General features: G+C 36.1%; 1 protein-coding gene across 50 annotated transcripts in view; it reads left to right on the forward strand.

Moving 5' to 3' along the window:
* The first annotated feature begins 285 nt into the window (after positions 1-285).
* LOC145680652 (uncharacterized) overlaps positions 286-27,689 on the forward strand; it is a 407,115-nt gene continuing 379,711 nt past the window's right edge. For 27 of the 50 annotated variants that reach the window (XM_081751412.1, XM_081751416.1, XM_081751414.1 and 24 more), the window contains exons 1-2: positions 287-738; positions 27,329-27,490. In XM_081751412.1, the coding sequence (XP_081607538.1) occupies positions 607-738; positions 27,329-27,490 (294 nt within the window). In that variant the 5' untranslated portion in view covers positions 287-606. Of the gene's footprint in view, positions 739-27,328; positions 27,491-27,689 lie in introns of all 50 variants that reach the window. The other 23 variants (XM_081751398.1, XM_081751372.1, XM_081751371.1 and 20 more) reach the window with 1 other exon arrangement.

Genomic DNA, 27,689 nt, shown 5'->3' on the forward strand with positions numbered 1-27,689 from the left:
ATTGAGGCCCAAACATCCTATTTCTCGAAATTGAGGATAATGGCACGTAATGGTTGCCGTAAACGCCTCTCAATCTAGGTCTTAGACTTTATTCCATTTAAGCCATTGGAATGTTTGCAGGATTGTAACACAGCACAACACTTTCAAAAGAATAATTCCAAGTACAATGTTGTTTTTTGCCAATATGAGATGTAAATTTTGCTTTACTGTTACGGAATGTGGTCTTATATGTATCTGTCTGAGAATCTTTATGATTTTCAATTCTTTTCAGTAATTCGTCTTACACTATTTGGCAACAGTGATAGAACGGAAAAGGAACAATGGCGTGGCTGTGAGCTTGTTTATATTTGTGCAAATTTTAACTGTCATTTTTGAAAATTTAAGTGCATATTTTGTGCTTTTTAAACTTCACTTTTATCGCTGAGTGAGTGTGATTGACTTTTATGTATCAAGGAACAGGATGAGTACGTAACTGGCAATGGAATGTGGTAATAAGACGAAGCAACGCATGCAATCTTAGAATAAGATTCGGTGTGTTCAAATGACTGTTGTGCGGGAGCTGAATAAATAAAAACTCTAGAAAAAGAATAGTTTATCTACTGCAAAATGGATTCACTGGAATCCTTATGTCGATTCTGTTTACAGACTCTGTACAATAACTTGAAAGTTAACATATTCGATGAAGATAATCTAGGGAAGAATATTGCACAGAAGATAGTGAGTTGCCTGTCGCTTATAGTAAGTATGATTCCATAGAGAAATATTTATAAAATACTGTACTAGTATGAAAACAATGCAGACAAAGGAAACAGGGACTGGATTTTGAAAGATTTAGCATGTATAATGACAGTTGTGCAGTTATAAATTTTATAGTGCTTAAGAAGCTTCTCGAAAGGCATAGATTTTAAAACGAAATATATTATAAAAACACTTCGCTTTAGCCCTGATTCGTTTTACGTATCTTTTAAATTATCATGTTATTATAATAAACATATCAGCTACTAATTACTGACCATAAACATGAATTGCGTCCAGATATCGTCGATTTATTCTTCTGTTTTATAGGTACATTAAATATCAACAGCAACCATATCTTTCGTATACGTATCCTCTAATTTCGTGTGTATAACTCAGTAATGAGCTTTCCCATAGCAACTAATAATCTTGTCAAAAACAAACTGATAGTTTTTTTTGTCATAGTCTTTTCCCATGACAACATGTCCTGTCAATAACAGCGTTCTTTCTTTTAATTACATCTAAGCTATATGCTTAATTATTGCGCCTCTGATCAGTGTTGGTAAAATGGGTACAGATTAATTATAATAGGAATGCATCGCTGTATGAATGTCGCCCAGAACGGGAATTCCGTAACAGTATTATAGTGAAGGAAAGAACCCTGTATATTTTCAAAACATTCACTTTTTGAATAGCCCTCGTACTAATTATTACTAAATCAACTCTCCTATTAATTATTATTATTACATCAATATAAGTAGTTTTCTCTTCTCTTCTTTCTCCATATATATATCAATTCATTTATAACAACATTTTTCTTTTATTACTAATCACATATCATAAAGCGTCGATTCATTAAAAAATATTATTTGTGGGTCTATTCAAAATTATAAGTAACTGATGACTTACACAGAGTTACTAGTTAATTGTTCCTCTTTTACATTGAGCGATAACATTCATATACAAACAACATTATTTACAATTAAGATTGCCACCATATCACACGTCAACAACAAGATCAGAAGGTAATAATTACATTTAAAAGCTTCAATTTAAGTTCACTGTCATGGATTTCAAGTTAACACAATCAAATCTCTTTTGAACATGTAAAGTAAAATAAAGGTAAACATAACATTCAAAGTTAATACAAAGATAAGATAAATTAATCACATCATAACATGTTGCTCAAATATTAAGTCCAAATGAAGTATTCATAACACAACTCATAACATCTGAGAGAATAAATTAGGAATTGTTATCCATCCGTAACTCAAATCTAAGTTACATGGCCAAAAGATTCAATCAAGCTAAACGATAAGTCACAAACGGGAATACAGCCATCTTCAACTACATCTATGCTAAGAATTTGAGCACAACTCTTAGCAAAAATAAATCCAATTCCTCCAATGGCACAACACACATCTACCAAGGAAGTTTCTTCGTCAACTTCAACCATTTCTGCGATGGAAGTATACAGCATCAAAGTATTCACTTGAAAATAATAATCTGGAGATACTCGAAAATTCATGTCACATATAGTTTCTTTCACATATTCTTTCTTGAACAACAGCTGTAGTGGTGGAGGTTTCTCACCTTCTTCCTTTTCATTGAAGATCTGGAAATAGAGCGATGTTACGTTCAAGCAGTTTCTTTCTCTGTTTTGGACATAATCTTTCAAATCATCCGTAATCTTCTCTATAGACGAATGCTTCAGAAAGTCAGCAAGTCCTTCATTCTTCTCTTTTCTTTCTTCTGCCCAATTTGTTAAATCTAAATTCCTTCTCGGCAACAAATCCATTAGTCGCGTGAGTGAAGATTTTATTTCTTCAGTATTCTTCTTCAACTGTTCTCTATAATTAACATCCCACAAAGGTATTGTAGCCTGTTTTATTCTGTCTTCTACGGATAACTGAACTTTCGCCTTTTTATAATCCTTATCAACAGAGTTTTCCAATTTTCGCTTACGTTGATCAGCTTCGACAACTTCGGCTGAAAGAACTCGCTTCTTCCAACTGTATCCATTCAAAATCTTTACTGCCATCTGTTGGTCTTCTTCAGTTTTGAAGATCAAATAAATCCAAGAACTCGCTCTTTTCGGCGACTTAATAGTATGGCTTCCCAACTTCAAATTATCAGTCAACAATTTCTTCAATTTCCCTAACCGGTATAATCTCGGCAGACCTTTCACTTCAATTTTGAATACGCCTGTAGTAGTAGTGGAGGTTTTCTTGACCGGAGATGACGGTTCTTCTTCAATTGTAGCATCTTCCGTATCATCATTCGTCACAGGTTCTATGGTTTCATTACCATCTTGTTCTTCACTATTTTCGTTTCGTCCATCTTCATCTAGCTTTTCATCTAGCTTTTCATCGTACAATTTTTGTTGTCGATCAAATTTCTGTTTTAGCTTTTCATTGTGTTGTTCGAATTTAGCATCTAGTATCTGTTCTAGCTTTTTATTGTATTGTTCGAATTTAGCATCTAGTATCTGTTCTAGCTTTTTATCTAGCTTTTCTTCGTACAATTTTTGTTGTTGATCAAATTTCTGTTCTAGCTTTTTATCTAGTAGTTGACTAAACATATCAATAAGATTAGAATAGGGATGTTCAGACACAGTTACGGCATTTCCAGATATGGTTTCATTTGAAATACTGGGTACTTCTTCAATCTCGGAATCCTGCATATTGCTAATTCTTTGGATTCTCTTCCCACTTCTCAAAGTAGTGAAACTCATAAAATACGTATACACATAAACTCAGTTCTTACTATTCTTCGGAACTAAATAGTATAGTATAGTCCCGTGTCTTCGGCACCAGATAAAACGAAATATATTATAAAAACACTTCGCTTTAGCCCTGATTCGTTTTACGTATCTTTTAAATTATCATGTTATTATAATAAACATATCAGCTACTAATTACTGACCATAAACATGAATTGCGTCCAGATATCGTCGATTTATTCTTCTGTTTTATAGGTACATTAAATATCAACAGCAACCATATCTTTCGTATACGTATCCTCTAATTTCGTGTGTATAACTCAGTAATGAGCTTTCCCATAGCAACTAATAATCTTGTCAAAAACAAACTGATAGTTTTTTTTGTCATAGTCTTTTCCCATGACAACATGTCCTGTCAATAACAGCGTTCTTTCTTTTAATTACATCTAAGCTATATGCTTAATTATTGCGCCTCTGATCAGTGTTGGTAAAATGGGTACAGATTAATTATAATAGGAATGCATCGCTGTAATTTTTCTAATGTGAGTCTTCGGTTCCTTGGTTGGGAAAATGGAGGCATTTATTTTGTTGACCAGCAACCGGCTTTTAAGGAGCTGATATAATTAATCAGAAATTACAAACCGCGTAAGAAGTAACTGTTTACTAGGTTTATAATTATATTTGTATATCGATCTCACGGGTTAGAACTAGCAAGGGCATGGATAACTTGTGCTGAAATCACGGGACGGTACCTTAGTTTTGGCTCCATAAAATTAAACATTGATAAATTACAGTTTCACACACACTTTCTCCCTTTTCTCCCTTAGTCCCTTCGCAATGTGATAACCTTCCCATGCGGCAGCGCGTTGCGAATTTAACCCAAAATAGAAGGTAGAAGACTTATAGTATACTTCGTTATATTCCTATAAACAACAGTTTGGGTTATAGCAAATTTCACTTGTTTTCCTTTTCATTCTGTTCTTTTTTGAAAAAATAGCTCGTTATTTTTATTTTATTTATTTATTTTAACATTTGAACTAAATATGTAGGTCTGTGTCCGGGGCTTGAAAAATCTTGCTTGCGAGTAGTAGCCAGGCTATTTTGCAGTCACGGTGTTTCCTATTTCCCTAATGTAAAAATGTACTCGCCACTGGCGAGCAGGTGATTTGATTTTTCAAGTCATGCCTATGCCGTTTTATATTGCATTATTGTGCAACAGTAGCACATTTGAACTATGATTTGGGGCTATGTTTAAATGAAAAGAATCAGAATGAAAAAATGTTAAAAAAAAAAGGGAAAAATGAATTGAAGTAAGGGAAACGTAATTGATTTCTGTGTCATTTAATAACAGAATGTAGTACATGCTGTAGAAATGAGAAGACCTGTAAAGATTATATGCACTTACCGGAAGCGCATAGATGGAAATATGAATACAGTGATGCAAGTAGTTAGCCCCAGCCTAACTTGAACTAACCTAATATTAACAGAAGTAAATAAATTGTAACATGTTTTCGAAAATTAAGCTGGCCCCCTACAAATAAACATAAGCAATAGTACTGTTTACCCATTCGGCTGAGACCTCTAGTTGGCAGAGTGCCAAGAAAGTCTATCTTAATGAAAGGAATGCACTGTAAAAGAAAAAGAAAAGGAAAAAAAGCGTTGGTTATTCGGATCGGCGGTAAAGGTATTGTTTGCAGTGTTACCAACCCGGCGCAGTAAATCTATACCTGATAAGATTTTATAAATAATAATATGTGAATGAAATCAAAGTGGGCCTACAGCACTGAAAGCACGATAACCGATTATTATTGACCGTAGGGCATGACTGGGAACCTACGGTGCAGGAAGAAAAAAAAGTATCCAAAATTTAGAGGAGGGGGTAAGCACAATACTTTGCCTTCCCTGGTTGACGGTATTGGCTCTATCATAATAAAATAACAAAACGACGCGCGTACACGCACACGTTCACGCAAGCATAACCACGAAACAGGTAAGAGAAAGAACTAGAAAAATACAGTAAACTGCACATGCACAAGCGTATGTATACTGTAGAGAAAGACAATAACTGAAGTTCTCCCGCGGGTTGTTGGCGCGATCATCCAAATGTCGAAGCTCATAAAACACAATGCTAGGCTATATTTAAAATGCGCGCGCTCTGTTCACTGCGTGACATCATCACCTGACCAGAATGTATTGCTGACCTGGGACGAATTTACGTAGGCTGGCAACTATGTTTAAACTTCCAACCTTCTTTCCCCAGGGAGGAAAACGAACACATGTTGCCCGTACATACACATACCTATTTTTCGTAATGGACTCTTCTACTTCTGTCATGCGCAGAAGTGTTGAGGGACCTAATGTCCGAGGGTAGACAGTATTCTGAACTTCTTGTTCTAATAATGATAAGTATATATTATGAAGAAAATTATAAAAAAAAAGATTTTATTATTTTTGTGTTATAGCAGAAATGGAACCTTCGATCTACCAACAAAAATTCATTACCAGGAAACATTATCTTTGAATGCTCTATTCGAAGGTATCTGCTGCTTATATAGTACGGTATGCAGATTTCAGTGCTAACGTTGTAAAGAGAGGGATTGGTAAGTGGAAGCCTACAACAAAACATGTTCTGTTTCAGGTTAAAAAAGATACTCCTTGTAACATTGTGCTTGCCGTTTTAAATTAGATTCCAGTCTTGTAATAAAACATGTTTTGTTCCATGTTAAAAAAAGATACTCCGTGTAACATTGTGCTGACGTTTTAAATTGGAGTCCAACCTTGTAATAAAACATGATTTATTTATGTTTTTTCTTGAGATAATCTGCTTAGCTTTTTTATGGATCTACTTCCGTGCCTTACGGAAGTATTTCCATAACGCCAGAGTGTGAAGTTAATAATTTTAGGCAGTTTATCTTAGATAATGAGTATTTTTGCTCAAAAATTAAAAATAATTGCATATTGTGGTATTACACAACGTGGCACTACACAAAAATGGCGCTAATAGCACAGGTACATAGTGAACACAACATAAGAACGAACGGAACATATCGGTACCACGGTATTGGTATTGGTGATAAGTTGAGAAACACATGTGCTACACAACACCACTGTTTCCTCCGCATGTACTCCGACATCAATATGGGATATGATCACCATGCACACGTACACAGGCCGCACAACGGGTTGGCATACTCTGGATCAGGTGGTCGAGCAGCTGCTGGGGTATAGCCTCTCATTCTTGGACCAGTGCCTGTCAGAGTTCCTGAAGTGTCCTAGGTGTTTGAAGACGTGTAGCTATACGTCGACCGAGAGCATCCCAGACATGCTCGATGGGGTTTAGGTCTGGAGAACAGGCAGGCCACTCCGTTCGCCCGATATCTTCTGTTTCACGGTACTGCTCTACGATGGCAGCTCGGTGGGGCCGTGCGTTATCATCCATCAGGAGGAAGGTGTGACCCACTGCACCCCTGAAAAGGCGGATAACTCTTTTGCCAATAACTCGGGAAGAAATGAATTAATTTGGATCTTTTTGTTGTTATCCTTAGAATAGTTATAACTTGACAACTTGCCAAGGTCGGTGCTCTAAGAGGTTAATTTATTGTCAAGTTACTAGAGAAAGATATTTTTGTCAACTGAAGAATACTTTCTTTCGTGACTGTACATCTTCGGTCCATGGCAAACTTTCTGAAATCATAATGATTAAGTAACCAGCAAGAGGTGGAAACAGCAGTTACTGACTTCTTTGCGCTCTAATGAAAAGACATGGAATCGTGCAACTGACGCAGTACGGTGGGTTGCATGTTGAATGTTAACCTGCTTTTATTGTACTGTAATGAATATATATTGTGAGCAAGACTTATTCATCCTTGTATTGTTTGCCCATTCGGCTGAGACTTCTAGTTGGCAATGTGCCAAGGAGAGTTTATCTTAAGGCGGCAGACTACTAAATATTTTTGAAAAACTAATAAATTTTCTTTTGCTCGTTTTTCATAAGTGGAAATAGGTAATGTTATTCTACACCCGAAAATACGAATAGGAAGGATTTTCAGTGTTGCCATCCACAGAAATTACAGTGTGACCAGAATTTGAATTACCCAAAAATCTCGGTTAAGGCAACGATTAGAAAAATGAACTTAACGGTAATTGATGACTTATCATGATGTCTATGTTCCTTGTTTACTACTTTTTAAATAATATTTCTATTTATTTTATAAAACTTACATAAAGTATTACAAAATAAAGAAGTTATTATAAAATAAATAGAAACATTGTTTAAAAAGTAGTAAACAAGAAACATGGACAGCATGATAAGTCATCAATTACCGTTGAGTTCATTTTTCTAGTTGCTGCCTTAACCTAGATTTTTGAGTAATTCAAATTCTGGTCACACTGTAATTTCTATAGATGGCAACACTGAAAATTCTTCCTATTCGTATTTTCGGGTGTAGAATAACATTATCTATTATTGTGGTAAGTTACATTTTATTACCTCTTTCCACTTATGAAAAACGGGCAAAAGAAAAATTAATAGTTTTTCAAAAATATTTAGTAGTATGACCCCTTAATGAAAGGGAGAGAAATGAAAAAAGAAAAGTTGATTATTTGCATGGGCGGTAAAGGCATTGTTTAACAGTGTTACCAACCGGGCACACTAAATCTATACCTGATAAGATTTTATGAATAATAATAGAATGAAATCAAAGTGAGCCTACATCACTGAAAGTACGATAATCGGTTATTATAATCCGTAAGGCATGACTGGGGATCTACGACGCACGTATATATATATATCACGAAACAGGTAAGAGAAATAACTAGAAAAATGCTGTAAACTGCACAAGCACAAACGTATGTCTACTGTAGAGAAAGACAATAACTTAAGTCCTCCCGCGAATCAGCGCAATCCACCGAAAATCGAAGCCCTTAGAAACACAACGCTAGGTTGCATTTAAAATGCGCGCTCTGTTCATTGCGTGACATCATCACCTGACTAGAATGTACTGTTGACCTAGAACTAATTTATGTAGCTTGGCAACTATGCTTAAACTTCCAACCTTTTTTCTCTCGCCACCAGAGTCGCTCCCACAGCAGAAAACGAATACTTGTTGTCCTTACGTACACAAACTTATTTTTTTGTAGTTGACTCTTATACTTCTGTCATGCGCAGAAGTGTCGAAGGACCTAATGTCCAAGGGTTAACATTATACCATCAACTGTATCAGTCAGTCACATAATATTTGTCACCCATTCATGAGTTGGTATATTGACATAATGAAGTAAAAATTGTATGTGACAAGTATTCTCAATGAAATAAGTTCAAAATGATACTATAAATGTCATCCGTATTCTTGTTAATGCATTTGATGTATTTAGTGCACGAAGTCACGGTTACGATTCTCGATAGGAGAGCATTAAACTCAATACACTGGTTAACAGGCTTTCTATCAGTAAATTATGTCCAGAGATTAGTCAAAATGTGAGGAAATTGCACTGGAACATTTCTTGGTAAAAGACGTCCTCTAATCAATTACGTGTGGTCGCATTTTTCTTAGCTGCGAGGGAGCTGTGCCTTCTGGAAGAAATACTGGTGGTTGAGGTGTCACTTGAAACTAGATTTCGTCCTGTACAGCCTTGGTGCTGACAAAGGACGTATATACAAGTCAGTTAATCACTTGTTGCAAATAGGCCTTCACTTGGTACGTGATCCGGGTTTGATTCCCGATGGGAGAAAGTTGAAATTTGAAGAACTCTTTTTAGTTGTTCGGATTTCCCCTGTAGGCCCACATCTCTTACTACAAGTAATTGAACTAGCTATAATCTAATCACATGTCAATTCAAAATCCTGCAGTCGTACTACTTCATTAACCAGCAGTAATTTCTTTTTAAATAGGCCTACTTAATATATATCTGATTACTTCCAGGAGGTCAGTACTAACTAAATATTTCGTGCACCTTGCTTCAGCAGTATTGACGAATTAGCAAGTTACGAATATATATATATATATATTGTCAAACTTTTGCTATTACTTTCACTGGTGCTACCATTGCTAACTATCGATGAAAATGCAGAGGTTCATCGACACAGAACCACAATAATGCAAGTTTGTCAGGTAAAGTGTCGTACCAGTCTTGAGTCATTTCATGTGAAATCAATTAAATTTTCAGGAAAAAATCCTCGTCGTCTCAGAATTTGATGAAACTTTCTGTACGTATAGGCCCTTATGAGAGATGACCATGCACCAAATTTTAGCTCTGTACCACCTGTAATTTCAGAGTACAGGGTAGTAAGAAATGGACAACTTTGATGTTTTTTTGTAGAACCTTGTTAGCTTCAATTGGTCATATCTTCCGTAAATATTGAGCTAGAGAGAAAAATAATATACCATTTTGAAGAGGAAACAGTAGGCAACAAGATATGTCAGTAACTTTTATTTCAAAATATCATATTTTCCGGGAAGATTTTTTATCGGTGATATCTCAGAAAGTCCCCATTTGATTTCCTTGAAATTGGGTAGCAAGTTACCCACATAAGTTTGCCAAATGTTAGCTTGGGCCAAGAATGGGCCTGGAATCTACAGTGATTTTCGTGTGACCCTGTCGGGAGAGAGACCTCAAATGCCAATGTGGCAACTTGCCAGTTTATCAATACTGGTGAAGTGAGGTGTAACTGACTTAGGGGTAATGTTTTTCTGGTGCAATCGGTAATTCAGCAATCCTATAAGATCTTTGGAATACTCCATTATCAATCGTAGTACATTGCACCAGCGTAAGTATGTGAACATTCTGGAAGGTTCTCGAATCATCTGGAACCATCTGAAATATTCTAGAAGGTTCTAGAACTATATGGAACATGCTTGAAAGTTCTAGAATCATCAGGTACATTCTAGAAAGTTCTAAAACCGTCTAGAATATTCTGGAAGGTTCTCGAATCATCTGGAATATTCTGGAAGGTTCTAGAATTCTGTATAAAAGCAGAGGACATTGACACTTCATGCCAGTAAGCACTTAGCTCTAGACTGGACAACAAGTCTTGCTGAAAGTGTCTAAAGTGTTCAAGCATAGCCAGTGAGGTCACAGTGACTATACAGCAGAATTTCGAATGTCAATAGTGGATAGTCCCATGATCAGATGCAGCATTGCCACGCCTCTACTGTGCCAATTCATTCTGGTTTGGGTTGGACTTCGAGGCAGTCGTAGCAGTAAGATGAGGGTTGGACTTCGCACGGTGTAAGCGTAAATGGCAGAACTGGCTCCACAACTCAAAGCTCAGAGTCTGAGCAAGGTATACAACAATTGCAGGAAGGAACTAAGTAGGCGCCTTTCCAGAGCAGCTGACGTACGTGCAAGTGATGATCAAGAATTGCCTGATGGAAGAAGCAAGTCGATTGCTTCAACACAGGCATCAGACAACTGATTACTTCCAGGAGGTCAGTACTAACTAAATATTTCGTGCACCTTGCTTCAGCAGTATTGACGAATTAGCAAGTTACGACATTGGCACCCCAGGTATCTCTCCCGACATGATTACACGGAAATGATTGTAGACCCTAGGCCCAATTTTGGCCCAAGTTGATATTTGGCGCATTTATGTCGGACATACAGGGCTACCTTGGTACGTAATTTCAAGGAAATCAAGTGGGCAATTTCTGACATATCACTGATCCAAAATTTTCCCGGGATTTCCTGAAAAATATTTGATTTTCAAATAAATGTTCCTGACATGTCTTGTAGCCTATTCTTTCCTCTTCAATAATTCTCTCAACAACAATAGCTCAACATTTACGAAAGATATGACTGAGAAAAGCTTTCTTTTTTTTTAAAAAAAAAAAAGTTTATTTTTTACCACCCGGTACAGAGGGTGCAGGGCTACAATTCGGTGCATGATCATTCCTCATAAGGGCTTACATGTACACCAAGCTTCATCGAAAACTGACAGCATGAGGTTTTGAGCTTGGTTGATTTCGCATGGACATGAATGGATTTCATTCACATTTCACATGAATGGCCCCTTTACCACATTATCTTCCTCCGCAGTCCATACAAGACACTATAGAAATATCATGAAAATAAAACTACGTTCTTTCACAGCTTAAATCTTACTACTATTAGACATACATTTACAAAGTATATGAGTTCTGTTACATGTTATTCCGTGGCTCATTTGATCCATACAGGACTCCTACCCACCTGACCAGTGTTCGAATCTTCGTCGCGCTTTGCTTTTTCCCCCCCATTGATTAGGAAGAACTTAAGCAAAACCAAAAATATGATTATAATTTTAGGTATGATTCGACATTTTTTGGGGAGGTAAGCGGGGAGGTCAAGGAAAGAGGATGAAACCTAAAAACTGTTCTTAATTTTTCTATAACTAAAACCTAGGAATAGGTTTACAGCTGAAAACTAATTTGAGTTTTCTTCAATTAGTCCATAAACAGGTATGGCCAACAAGAAGGATTTCAGTTATTTTGTGTGTAATCAGCAAATTGGCTTCTATCATCGTTATTTCTGAAATTAAATATAACTAAAATATGTTTTTGTTTAGAAATAAAATACTCATCTTTAGTTCTAAACAGAAAAGAGATCATAATTAAAATGTCACAGTGCCATTGCGTTTCGTTACACAAATAAATGGAAAAAATGAATACATTTATACTTGAAAATATCGAAGCTAATGTGACAAACGTATGATCAATTCTGTAATAAATTACTCAATGGTTTGTACTAATAAATTACAATGAAGTGCAGGGTATTGGAAATTTACAAAAATATTTTTCCTTATATGGCGAAACACAAGTTTCTAAAATAGATAGGACACTTCACCTTAAAATACACATCATGAACTCGATTCTCGACAGAATCTGAAATATGTTAAGAATTTTAAACGTTGAGGAACTCAACAAGTTTGAGGTCCCATTGCTATAATATTGTTACAACTGACTAAACGAGCGATAAATCCAGGGAGTGTGTCACAGAACCAGCTTATATTTCTTGATTTGTTTGAAAATAATATTAGTGCACGTCAGATTTTAGGTCAAAATGTATGTTTTTCCTTTGTATATATTTAACCTTTTCAGGACGAACGACTCAACCCTTGAGCCAGCAATTCAAACCTCTCTAGCTCAGCTCCTAATTAACCTAGAGATATGATTTTGGTATGTATCTCTTCAGAAATGATGGAACTTTCTAATCCTGTATATATCATTCATGTAATGGGTCCCGCCGGGAAGGGGGGCAAAGTTGGGTGTTTACAGCTTTCCCTCTCTCCCTTCAGAATTTGAAGGGGAGGTCTTCCCTGATGGAGTTACAAGGATAAAAAATGGCATCCATAGAGACAAATGAACATACTTACTAGCCATACCCAGTCCATGACTTTTGGGCTTGAGAGAGGTGAATAGGAGGGGTATTGAATTTACCCTTTTTCTTATTGTATATTTTCTTATAAAGACAAAAAAAAATTTTCAAATTTGAGGAACTCGGGCAACATTGTTATTCATCGTACACAAGAAAAAAAATCTCACATTTATGACAGATATTTGGGACAATGATACACAAAAGTCAAACCCGTCGGTTCAATACGAATGGAAAAAGAAATTCGGAACCCCACACCTACGTGACACATCCTGTATATTATTCAATATCCACTGTAATGTACTCTAACGTTGACAGCCCTAGCGACTTTCCTAATCATCACAGACTCACAAACCATACCTCGTTGAAAACCTTATAGACCAGCCATTCCAACAATGTAACTTTTGTGTGTCTCGGGCCAAACCAGTAAAAGAAGACGACGAAAGTCAAAATTTTGGGTGGAAAATCAAATTTTTCGAAATTTGTCAGACTATGGCAACGCTGTTATTTGTCGTACGGAAGGAAAAAAATCTCACATTTACTCCACACATTGGGAACAACGATATAAAAAAATGAATGGTGTAGGTGCAATAGGAGTGAAGAAAAAAATTCGGAACCTCGAACCTACGTGAATCATCCTGTATTTTTTTTCGATAGATTGTGGTACAGGGTTTGTCCGGGAAGTAATAGGACTGATTTTGTTCCGCCATGACTGTACTTCGGAGTGTGCGCGCACCGACTGGATCCGGTAGAGGGCGTTCCTAGCTAACGAACGAGCGGCTGGTCAGTTGTCTCCGAGCACACGGAGAGTCAGGACAGGCTTTTTCGCGCGACGTGTTTCTATGAGTGATGGAAGCCGAAAATGCAGCGTTCGTTAGAGCAGAGGTACGCGATTAAATTCTGTGTCAAACTCGGTAAATCTGCGACAGAGACGTTTGGTATGATCAAGCAGGCTTACCTAGATGATGCTTTAGCAAGAAGTGGTGTGTTTCGGTGGCACAAGGCCTTTTCGGAGGGCCGGGAAGAGGACGCCGATGAAGACCGTGCTGGAAGACCTTCAACTTCGACAAACACCGACAATGTGACTCGTGTGCACGAAGTTTTGAACTCAGACCGTCGACTAAGTATACGTTTAATTCCCCATATGTTAAATTTACCAATAACTGTGGTTCATGAAATTGTGACGGAGCATTTGAACATGCACAAGGTGTGCGCGAAGATTGTCCCAAAAGTGCTCACTAACGACCAGAAATTGCGGCGAGTGGAATTGTGCCAAGAAAATTTGAACATGTGTGAAAGTGACCCCCAATTTTTGAATAACGTAATCACAGGTGACGAATCATGAATCTTTGAGTATGATCCCGAGACAAAGAGGCAATCTTCCGAGTGGCACACGCCGGCGTCTCCTCGCCCAAAAAAGGGAAGAATGAGCAAATCCAAATTGAAAACGATGCTCATTGTCTTTTTTGACATCAAAGGCATCGTCCACCATGAATTTGTTCCTCCTGGACAAACTGTCAACGCCAAGTTTTACGTGAAAGTGCTCAAGAGACTCAAACGAAGGAAGGGTCAATCGGGTCCGACCAGACATCGGAGCCGACTGGAAGCTGCACCACGACAACGCCCCGGCTCACACCACCTTTCTTGTGAACAGCTACCTGACCAAGGCCGGCATCCCAACGCTTCCGCAGCCGCCCTACATCCCAGATGTGCCCCACGGACTTCTTTTTGTTTCCTCGCCTGAAACGCCCGATGAGATTTTTTGAGATGACAGAGGGGATCCAAGCAGCTTGCACCGCGGCTCTCAAGGCTATTCCGGAGAATGACTTCCGTGACGTCTTCAATGCTTGGAAATCGCGTTGGCAGCGCTGCATCGACGCAGAAGGATCCTATTTTGAAAGTTTTTAAAGAATTGTAACGATTGGCTCAATAATTTTTTTTAAATCGACTCAGTCCTATTACTTGCCGGACAAACCCTAATACGCTAATATCGGCAGGCTTGGCCACGCTCCTAATTGTCACAAGCATATCAGCTATACCCCGTTGGAAAGCTTATGGAACAAACATTCCAACAAGGTAACTTTCGTGTCTGTCGGGCCAAACTAGTAAAAGAAAAAGAAGGCGAAAATGAAAATTTTGGGGGGAAATTCAAATTTTTCGAAATTTGTCGGACTATGGCAACGCTGCTATTTGTCTTACCTGCCAAATGTTAACGTATACCACAATCTCTCGAGCAAAATACAGGATGATTCACGTAGATTGGATGTTCCGAATTTTTTCTCCATTCCTATTGTACCTAAAGACGTCATTTTTTTTTTTATATCATTGTTCCCAATGTCTGGCGTAAATGCGAGAATTTTTTTCCTTGCGTACAACAAATACCAGTGTTGCCATAGTCGGACAAATGAGGAAAAAATAGATTTTTTCGCAAAAATTTTGACTTTCGTCTTCTTCTTCTTTTACTAGTTTAGCCCGAGAGACACGAAAGTTATCCTGTTGAAATGGGTGTATCATAAGGTTTCCAACGAGGTATAGCTGACATGTTTGAGACATTTAGGGGCATCACCAGACTTGTCAATATTAGCGTATACCACAATCTATCGAAAAAATACAGGATGATTCACGTAGGTTCAGTGTTCAGAATTTTTCCCTCCATTCCTATTGAATCTAAACCCTTCATTTTTTGATATTGTCCCCAGTGTATGGCGTAAATCTGAGATTTTTTTTTTTTTGCTTGCGTACGTTATATAACAGCGTTGCCACAGTCTGACAGAATCTGAAGAAATGTATTTTTGAAAAAAAAAATCGTCGTCTTTTTTCTTTTACTAGTTTGGTCCGAGAGACACGTAAATTACTTTGCTGAAATGTCTGTTCTATAAGGTTTCCAACGAGGTATGGTTTGTTTATGTGTGACATTTAGAGGCGTCGCCAAGCCTGCCAACGTAAGGGTAGAAGAAAATTTCTCGGGAAAATAGGAACAGGATGATTCACCTAGATTCTATCTTCCGATTTTTTTTTCACCTAGCTATTGTACCTTTGCCCTTCATTTTTTGGTATAATTATTATCAATGTCTGGCCTACAGGTCAGAATATTTTTTCTAGCGTTGACTAGAAACAGTATTGCCAGACTCACAAATTTCGGAAAAAATAAATTTTTCACTTTTTCTCTTTCTTCTTCTTCTACGGGTTGGGTACGGTAGCCTCAAAGGTTATCTTACTAGAATCTTTGTTTCATAAGCTTTCCAACAAGATATAATTCATACCCATGGAAGAATTAGGAGGGGTGCTAGGACCGCCAAAGTAAAGGGCTACGATTTTCTTGAAATCACTGCCCGTCCTGAAAAGGTTAAGGAACAAGTAATGTCAGTGTAAAAATAGCCTACTTTGCTTGTTATAATCTGTTTTTGGTGGAAATCCCCACTTTTTCTATTATTATTATTATTATTATTATTATTATTATTATTATTTTATTTTAACATTTTCTAATATTTCTGAATGTTTTATAGAATGTTTGTTGTTATCAGTTTTCAAACTGAAGAAAAAGCATTACGAAGTAGTATTAAATGTCAATTATGCCATTTAAGTGAAAGTATTGGGGTTGAATTTTGAATTAATCCCCAATCGTTAACCTATATGAATCCCAAACAATGTTTCTTAACAATTTTAAATTATGGCCTTTTTTTTTTTATTTAGTAAATTGTAAACTTTCAGTCAAGCATCATCCCTATTTACTCTAGGATCATGGTTCATACCTCATTCTCTTCAGAATAGAACAGCTTTTACTTTTCAGAATAGAACAGCTTTTAAAACGGTAACATTCACATTTTCCCTATCATGTCCCTAAAACGGAAAATTTTGAGAGAAGTCGGGATTTTTTCTGTTTTTTTTTTTTCAAATTTTGATCCCCTCTGCACTCCCCTGTGTTAACGCACAAATCTCAAAATCAACTGGGAAATACTAAGAGTGTACTAAATTTCAAGCTTCTATCTTGAATAATAAGGACGGGAAAAATATTTAACAATAAGCTGCTAAGAACATCCCCACAATACCCCAGATGACCCGGATGTAAGATAAAAATTTCTCCAACATCCCTATTTATCCTAGAATCATGACTTGTATGTTATTCTCTTCAGAATAAAACAGAGTTTCAAACGGTACCATTTAAATGTCTCCATCGTGTAAGCCAGTGGTTCTCAAACTTGAGACCGCGACCCATATTAAATATTAAAACTATTTTGTGGCCCAGCTACTTTTATTCAAATACACATCGTGGTGCATTCCAAACCAATTAAATTTTGAAAGTCATATTTCTAATTTTTCCATAGAAAAGTAACTCAGAGTTAACAATATTCCCAACGCAATGCCCTACCCCGTGACAGATTTTGACTCACCCATTCTCCTTCCATCCTAATCCAGCATCTCTACTGATTGTACAATCAAGACAGAAAGTATTTTTCCGTTGAAAAAATTTCTTTTCCTAATAACTAAACAAAAAATAGCCTATTAGAGTACCTCTTTTGGCAAGTTATTAAGTTATAACTAATCTAAGGATAGCAACAAAAAGATCCAAATTAATTCATTCGTTCTCGAGTTGTTGACAAAAGAAAATTTGTCAACTGTCAAATACTTTCCCATGTGTGCAGCAAGGCAGGGCTCTGAGTAATCACTTACTCTTCACCTCATTAACAAACGCTTCGAATGTTCATTTCCTGAATGGTACTTATTTTCTCGCGTCCCACACTTTGAGAAATACTGGTGTAGGCTATATGGGGCTGGAAAATCACGAAAAACTATTTTTTGTTAAGATTTTTTTTTTTTTTTACTTTTTACCTCTCTGTACCGCCCCTGTTTAAAGACAAAGATCTGAAAAATAATAAGGGGTGTAGTGAATGGGTGCCCAAATTTCAAACTTCTAGATGCAAATGTAAGCCCGCGAAAAATACTATCCTCAAATACCCAAGATTCCCGTATAAAACAGGATCTTAGGTAACAGTTTCCTGAGACATCCCTGTTTATCCTAAGATCATGGTTCCTACATCATTCTCTTCAGAATAGAACAGCCTTTCAGATGGTACCATTCATATGTCTCCATCTTAGGCGGGAAAATCGCGAAGAAAGCAATTTTTTTTTTAAATATCCATTTTCAAAAAATTTTTCCCCTCTGAACCCCCCCCCCCCCCGTTTTCACGCAGAGATCTGAAATCATCTGAAAAATACTAAGGGTGCACTGGACGAGCGTGCAGAATTTCAGTCTTCTGAATGCAAAATGTAGGCCCGCCAAAAAATAATAAAAATAGGCACAATAATTTTTTTTTTTTTAAATTTAATTTGACGCCATCACATCCTATGTCTCGACGCAGAGTGGCGTGAAAGCATATGTAACGTGCTCTACGATGCCTTCAGTCCTGAAAAAAACGAAGTAAAAAGCTTTATTGGTACTTTTTTAATCGAATAATGAAGATTTTATCCTATCACCTAAAAACACTAGCGGATCTAGAAGAATCATTTGGAGGGGGCGGTTCGCTTCCTGGAAGATGAGCATAGCCTCAAAGTGACCAGAATTTCAGTTTGCAAAAATGGAACACATATGAATCCGGGGCTGGAGGAGGGTGTAAACTTGATTCCCAGATTATATTTTATGACCCGAATTTGTAAGCTTTTTTTTTTTTTTTTTTTTTTTTTAATGAAATTATATTCTTTCTCTTGATTTAAATTAAATACGCACTTCCGTTTCTGAGGCGTGGCGGTATCATGATTCACATTACACTTAGTCACCGCGATTTATCAGATGCGCTCTATTGAACAGTACTTACACAAAAGAAAGTGCTATATTGACGATGATATTTATCCTGTCATCTGTTATCTGCCACGAAGCCTGCCCCATTTCTTCTCTGTGTATATAAATATAGCTTCCCTTTGTTTCACTAAAGTGATCGCAAGAAAACATGAAGTTTGACATAAATGTATCAATTTCATTATCCAATAGAATGAGTGGGTATGTTCCGGTCGTCGATCCGTATCCATGGCATTTTTTCAGTGCCTCTCTGAGAGGGACATTATCTTTGATCTCTGGCGCTATGCGAATAACATTTCCTGAGGGCAAGATGTTGAATTTCCGTTACGTTTCGGTTTTCACCATGATTTCAGTTTGTCAACATTGTTGGCATTTTCTTAAGTGCGCGTTAAGATTGCGGCTATACAAATCGTACCAAAATCTTCTGATGTAACAAAGGTGAAGAAAACTGGTATAGAACCCAGGATTCACGAGGAGTTGGCGAGTCACTGACTGATACACTTTGACACCCATGGAATTGTTCATTTCTCAAGAAAAGCTCCCAACTGTACTCAATTGATGTATTTAAAGATGAATGTGTAAGGAATTCAATTTCTGGTACATCCAGGAATTTTCCACTTAAACAGGAGAGAGCAAGAAGACAAATATAGGACATTATTACAAAAGTATAGACCTCTATACATAGGGTATTTTAATTTGTTGCTTGAGCTTAACGTTCCACGGTAATGCCATGACGGCTAAAGAAGACATGTACCTACTGATTATAGTGGAATTCGAACCATGTACCCTCACCGGGAATCGAACCCGGGACCATGAGCACCGTATAGGGCATTTTCTCCGAATACTCCGCTTTTGCAGTGATATAATTGAGTATGTAAAGAAAAAAACGCATTAGTCCAGATTAGGAACAGGGGTTGGAAATTGGCTCTATTAGGTAATTTCTTAAAAGCAGCATTTAGAAACATGTATAATTATAGTTATGCTTACAACAACAATAAAAGTATATTATAGTAGCCTTCGTTTAGATGGGATTTCGCTCCCAGACCCCCAATTTATTCGGAATACGGCTTCGCACAATACAGCAAATACTTCTACGTGGTACTGTGGTACAATATTTCGCGTTCTCCCTTCTGTGTCTTTCATATAGAATTGGATTAAGCTAAAACGCTGTCACGAAATTCAAACACCTCACAAACATTTTAGTGAACCCTCACATCTGTTTTTGCCCTTCTACGTTAAGTGGCAAAAAATGCTCAAATCCATGTTTCATTATTTTAAATGAATAATCAAACTAGCAAATTTCATATATCTAGCCGTAAGTGATCCCGAGATACAGGCATCTTAATAATAATAATAATAATAATAATAATAATAATAATAATAATAATAATAATAAGAAGAAGAAGAAGAAGAAGAAGAAGAAGAAAAACGCTGAAATACGTATTGAATTGTTTTAAGTGGGAAGTCCATATACCAAATTCCATGTTTCTAACCTTCAAAGATTCTTAGATATCTTATTATAATAATTGCAATCCCCGCCCCCTTTTCTTTCCACATCTTTTCCCCGTTTTACTAAAGTATCAAAAAATGTTGAAACTCGTGTCAAATTACTTTAAATGAGAAATCCATATCCAAATTTCAAGTCTCTAACCTTAAGGGATTTTGAGAGATGACCATCTTATTAAAATAATTTTCACCCCTTTCCCTTTTAATTTCTTTGAATTTCCCAAAATCCTTTCTTAGTGGTATTCTAGATCACAAATCCTATCTACTGTCCGAATTTCAAGTTTCTAGCTTAAGCAGTTTGGCCTGTGCGAAGATCAGGACCGCTTCTGTTATATATGATTAGAATAACAGCTTGTAGCTTGTATTATTTCCCAAGAAAAGATGAAATACCATTAAAAGTCACAATGAATGTTTCCGTGTTGAACCTCAAAAGTCACAGTTCTTTGTTAATGTAGTATCTAGCGAGAGTACCTTTGATCTTTGATGCAGGAGGTTCTGTGGTTTGATACCCGGTGAGTGAACATCGAACGCACTACAGTGGTTCAGATCCAACTTTAAAATCTAGTTCTCGTTCTGTAAAGCATCGCTTTTGACGAACGACGTAAAATACATATCAATCAATCAACGAACCTAAAAGTCTCATCTCTCTGTCAGATTCAGAGAGCTTTGCAGTAAGGAGCGCTGAATATTCTATATTTCTCTTTATTCAAGGTAAAGGTTATTGAAGTTTCAGGTTTTGAATTCCATCCCCACATTTTTTTTTCCCTAGGACACAATTTTAAAATATAATTTTTAGTTCACATAGTGAGCCGTCTTTCCTTCTTCCTACAGCTGTTCGTTCAACGTATGAATCATTTTCTCTCGTTTGCGGCTTATGGTAACCGTCCCAAGGAACTAGGGACAGAAGTATTCACAATTCAAATATGGTTGTATTAAGTACCATTAAGTACCACACATTTTGATTAGACTCTACTAGGCTTGTTACACAGATTGGATCGGCTGGGAAAAGACAATATTTGTATTTCCGAACGATACATGCTGGAAGTAGAAAACCTTTGGGGGGTCGCCCCCCCACGTGGATCCGCCAGTGGCTAAAAATGGGTGATATAATTTAAAAGGTTAAGCGTTAAGGAAAAAGTACAGCAACGCTTATCAAAGTGACACTTTTTTCCCCTCAAAAGTTACTGATATTTGGCAGGGGCATATTTTTAAGAAAATGGTAACTAGCTTGCGGCACGAAATACATAAATTTTGCCTAAAGTTATAAAATCTTTAAAAAAAAAAAGGGGGGGGGGGGATAGGACACTTCTAAATACTCCTATTATCTGGGAACAAATATATAGACGCGCACACAAAAGAATCTTAGTCTTAAATGTCGATGGTGATTTCCCCGTTGGAATAGTTAACGATTTACATAGACCCTGTGTTACGAAGAGAAGAAAACAGGATTATCCTGTTACCCGTTCAAAACGGGATTTTCCCTAATCATCCTCCGCATGACACTTGTTTTCGTACTATGCTGTACATACTGTACATTTGAGTCTCATTATGTTATGATTATCATCTTCCATAATCGAAATAACAGAACAGAAACGGGACTTTACTTATTTTTACTTTAAATTAGTTCGGAATTTGATTTAAATCAGCGATTTTTATTTAAAAAAATCAAGTGATTTAAATCAGACTGATTTAAATCAATCCACCCTGGTTGTTATACATACATATTTGTTCTGTTTGATACAAGTACAATTTTATTATGAAAAAAAGGGTCTGCAGAGCCTTTTCTAGGATATCTGTTATTAGTTATTGTAATTGATTTGAGTTTAGCGTGCCGTTCAGCAGTGAGGCTATATGAGACATAGACCTATGCTTAACGTGGGATCCGAACTAGTAAGTTCCAGCCGGGAATTGAACTCAGTTTTGAGAAAAACGTATCTGATTGCAACTAGTTCTTGCCTGTTGGGGTTGGAACAAACGTTGTATTGTACTTGGTATTGGGAAGCAGTGATGAAACTGGTTATGAATTTCGTGACCTACAAGCAGTGAGACCCGTGACCCAATACCGTGTTGTGTTAAATCCTTTTGCGTAGTGTGTGTCCAAAACTGGTGCATTTCTTTTAGTGTAAGACGACGAATAGACGCAAAATTATATTTGAAATAATGGACTTGGTAGATTAGGAAATGTCACACCAGGAATCAAACATGTGAATATTCGAGCTAGAATAGTGGACATCATGAAACCTATGCTGTAGAACTGACATATTGGTTACCTCCAGGCCATTGGGTCTGTCTGAATAACTAAGTTTGTGTGGGTTACCAGATCTGACCGAGAGAGACCGGGTCTGAAAAGCAATCCCTGATTCGGGTCACATGGATAAAAGCATAGGCGTCCTAGAGATAGCTATGATAAAAGTCGTAATTAAGTGACCCAATTTTCACCAGTAACAAATAAATAATTTACCAAGAAAAAATGTATGATACCGATACGGTAGCAAAGAAACTTTTGCAAGATGAGCAATTTAAACATAATATTGTGTGTATTCAGTTTAGTTTTCCTTTTTTATCAGAAGCACTTTTCAAGTTAGATGCTAATGGTAAATTATTACATGAGCAATTTTTAATACTGGAAAGGTGTTGAGAAAAATATTCAATTAAATCTGAGAAAGTTGAGGAAATGAATGTGAAAAGTGTTAAAGACTATGCATGTAAAAAGTTTGGTGCCAGAGTTTTGTACGCTATTAGATCGGATTTTTATCATGTGACATTCATTTAACATCTATAGCATAAAAGAGAGGTATTTAACAGGAATGTCGACAATAAAGTATCTTTCGGGCCCTTTATGTTAAAGAGGTGAAACTAGGTATATAAACACCTTATTTTAAAATATGTAAGCACATCTTCAAAAATTACTTCTAAGGGGAAAGGGGACAAGTTTTAAATACTTCATCAGTATGTAAAGGACATTGCTGTTGTCTGATCATCACGGGAAGACGAATGAACCGTTTTTAATTAATTTTTGAACACATTTAGTACTTCCAAGAAAATAGTCAGCTGTTACTTGCTAGGATTTTGACAAAACTTGGACACAATGTAGAAGATGAACTACGTCTAAATATAAAGTTTCAGGTGGAAGTGAACACTAGGATAGGAAAGAGGTAATATGGATTTGATGTTTAACATTGGAAGTCATTAAGAAACAGAACTTGCGCCTGGAGAAAAAAAAAAAAGTTTGAACACACAAATCTGATTAGCAGATTATTTACTCTAACCGCTTGGCTATTTCTTACGCATGTCTGATTTGTTTAGCTGCGCTGTAATTAGTGCTGATCGATTACGGCTGCATCTAGTTTGTTATTGCGTTTCAATGCTAAACTTACTCCCATGTGCACTTCCACCTGTAATTTTGTATATAGGCATAATTGATCATTCCCTAAATAGTGTCTTAAATTTGGCAGCTGACTATTTGTTAGCTCGCGCCGGACTTTTATAATGTTTCTTTTATTACAATGCTTATGCTAAGCGGGGAAAAAAAGTATTAAAAATAAGCCAAAAAATAAGAGTACGGACCTCTTTTTATAGGAAGATGAAACTCGGCATATGAACTCCCAATTAAGATAGATGACCACGTGCTCCACTGTTTACGAAAATTCCGCTTCCAGCAGATAAAGAAGGGCAACTGTTATAATATTTTAATTTCCCATTTTATTCATAAAGTGGGCAAAGTGAGCAAACATTTTAAGTGTTTAAAATGAATCTTGAATATAGTTAGCAGTTGGATTCACTTAGATCTTTTATCATTTCACTTTGATTGAGTGCTATTCTATTGGGGGAATAGGTTTAAATATTTCACAAATAATATTTCCATAAACTTATTCTCGTTCAAAGAACTGGAATTTCAACTAGTTCTTGTCTGCCTTTTAAAGATTTCCTCAGTCAATATTTTTAAAGGAATTGTGTTTCCTGTTCTGAATTTTAGAATATATTTAAGGGTCTTTTGAGCCCATATTAGGAACCTAGAAGTACAATTTTTAAAGCTAAAAGTCCGAAGTTTAATTATGGGTCAAAATGGTTCAGGGAGAGTTCAACCTTTTTATATATAGAATATGAAGTTTCAGGATACATCGGTCTTCCCACTCGGTAAAAGCACTAGTTTATTAATCATATTCTTATTAAATAGTATACATTGTTTCTTTTTTAACATACAGAAAAGTAACAATAAGAATTGAATACACTAACATTTTTTCTTTCCTTTCTCCTGTATGTTTTCACACACAGACCAGTATTACGTTGATCAAAATTGTTTTGAACATGTCTTTACTTCACAGTTAAGACAGCGATAAGACAGGCATTTGAAAGAACGCCTGAGGAAATATTGCTTTGCTGTCGCCGTAGAGCGTTCAGTGGTCATAATTTACTGAACAAGTGGTCGTTTGCTACTACACCTGAGAAAAACTATATTTGTCATATCTTTTTTTCAAAAAATGAAAAACATGTATCTGTGTATGTGAACAGTAACTTGTTTCTTTACACAAATAGAACAGCAATGACAATAATGAAACATGATTCAATAAATAAATCAATACGAAATCTTACTCTGGTCTTTAATACACGCTGTCACATTCATTCATTTAGTTGACTGTTTCGTATGGGATTTAATTGTATCAGGGAAGATGCCTAAAACTAGAGGCTCTTTTAAAGTTCAAGGCATGGCTTAGAATGAAATGAAATACTGTAGTTTAATGTTCCATGGTTATGCCCTTTATGCTAGATGTGACGGATGATTAATGAAAATGAATGAATGATTGTAAAATTAATCTTTTGTGTTGTTCCCCTGGGACCACGTGCACCAAACTCATGCGTTAGTCATTAGACCAGCGGGGAGAGCTGCATGGCCTAAACATTCCAAATGAGTATTATTACGATACATAAACATTTTAACGAGAGGTGTAGAATTGCTCTCATCTTTTATATTTTAAATAACACATACGACATAGTGTTCGTTTTTGAGTAAAACAGGACATAGGCGTCCCGTTTGAGAATAAAAGAAACTGAGCAATACCTAAAACGAGACGTCTAATCACCTTCTCTTTAGATTTGAGTGCCGCTCAAAAAGGTGATACGATCGTGCTGCTAATGGTGTGAAGTTGTCTCACATTGCTAGAGATTTTGGTTGTAATCCTAGGACTGTGAGGAAGTGACTGGATGTTCCGCGAAGAAGACAGAGAATGGACTACGAGTGAAAGAGTGCAGGCAACATCAGCAATCCAAGGTCATATTCTGGTTCAGGAATTAAGGAACCATTTTTTGCGTCATCAATCTCTCTTTAAAGACAAAGCTATGAGACGTCCTCGTCCCGTTCAGATATACAATGAAAATATAATTATTTTTACGAAGGCTATCGTAAGACATATTTTCTAAACTGCAATGAGAGAGTTACATTCATCCTCAATCCTTGATTGATTCTATACTCAAATGACTAAAAAATCTCAGATACACATATCCTATATATCACAGAAACCGAGTAGTTGTTTATGAATATTATCGTGGAACTTTTTTTTTTTTTTTTTTTTTGATCGATGATGTAGATATATATATTTCATTGGAGATTCACCATTAAATTCTTGACAGACGTGGGTTGATTGGGAAGCCTAAAAGAAGGAATACGCCATATTGCATCAAAATCGAATGATTGTCTTAAACTTATCAAACAAAATTATTCTCTTAGTACATTATTTCAATAATGAAACTAAGAAGTTCTGGGAAGTCACATCTTTTACCAACTTATGCTTAATCGGTTTCAACTGCAACCATTGGGAATAATTTGGATACCCTAAAGAAATTCTATATGTGAAAACTTGTAGCAATTATTATTCCAATTAAATAAACTATTCAATTATGAATTATTATTAAATAACATTAATGAAATAAATATTCGCAAAACCTAAGCGACATTGCTTTAGCATCGTACAGTTACATTATGATGTTTCTGTTGACAACTGTTCATGCCAACAACGTAAATCTTTAACATATTCATCGGCATCAAGCGTAGTATCCAGATAGTTTTATCTGTTTAACTAGTGAAAGTGTTTCCCTCAATAACTGGAGATAATTGCGAAGAGAAAGAAAGGGAATTTTAAAATTTCCCTGTTATTCTCTCTTTTAGTCATACTTACAATAATCTCTTCACCATCGCGTCGGAAATCTTACTTCACAGGGTTCCTTACTAGTCAGGGAAGTCGGAAAATGGTGCAGGTCAGGGAAACTCAGAGAAAAAGACTGAAAATCAGATAAAGTCAGGGAAATTTTATAAAATATATTTTTTCTAACATTAACTGTACACCAATTTCAGCTTAGCCAATCATTAATGATCACAGTATGGAACGTTGCTCAGATTTTTATGGGTATTAAGTGGAATGTAAGTATGAGCAATCGATTATGATTTGTCTCTATGGAATAAATGTTCTTATATATAAATATTCACCATTATTTATTCCTTATTTATATATCAACGTCATCCAACACCTGTCTTGAAAGTCAGGGAATTTCCTGCCAAAGGTCAGGGAGAAGTCAGGGTGTGTAATACGCAAATAACTGAAGCTCAGCAGATTTCAGGGGCTTTGATATTGGAGTTGTGACTAAATAAACTATCGGAGATATAGGGAAAGATATTTCCTCTTTCAGGAAAGGAAAGACATTTAATGTCTCTCCAAATGTAGTAGATACTTCACCGTAAGTAGCAGTTACTAATGAGCTTGAGTAACAAAACCCAGAGTTTTGAAGTCTTCCCATATGTGATTGCATTTTCGATATTTTTATTTAGGATTCACAAAATCCTGCTACAGTGTAAGTAGAATAGAATAATGCAAAAATTCTAGTTATCCTAGAGCAATAAGTAAGCACACTTTAGTCCTATTAGAAATATTTTTCTGTACTGTTCTTTTTAATATGGAAAACTATGTTCTCGCGCTATGAGAATTTATCTTTTAAGGGATGGATATAGGATGGATATATACTTTTAACTTCGATTAGTTAAAAGTAATATCTTCCACTAGAACTGGAAATGATAATACAAGTTTTCATGTTCTAATAGTATTCCAGAGCAATACATATTTGAGTTTCTGGTCTATTTTGTTTTAGATTTTTTTAATTACCTGTAATTTTATATACATTAATATCAAAACATTTGTTTAATACATGTTGCAACATTTTTTTTTTTTCTACAGGTTTCTGAGGATGATGAACTGCCAAATTATATCTGCTTAACCTGTGCAGAGAAACTCGATAGTTTTCAAGAATTCAGAGATACGTGCCATAAATCGGAAAGTTTTTTGATCAAATTGGCATCGTTAAAAAGTGTTTCAGTTAGTGATGCTTCGAAAAGAGAGGTAAGTAGTTTTGAGAGAAATATAGTTTTGAACTGAGTGAGAAAGAACCTTTTCTTTGAAATATGAACACTTGGGACAATAACAGTTCTCTTAATATTTTCAGAATTTTGAGTGGGATTGATTTGAATCAAAGTAAATCGATTTAAATTAAACAAATTGTATTGTTTAAAAAACTGTAATTAAATCAAATATATTTTTC

This window comes from Thermobia domestica, chromosome 3 (genome assembly GCF_964235325.1).
Source record: "Thermobia domestica chromosome 3, izTheDome1.hap1.1, whole genome shotgun sequence".
Taxonomy (NCBI): Eukaryota; Metazoa; Arthropoda; class Insecta; order Zygentoma; family Lepismatidae; genus Thermobia; species Thermobia domestica.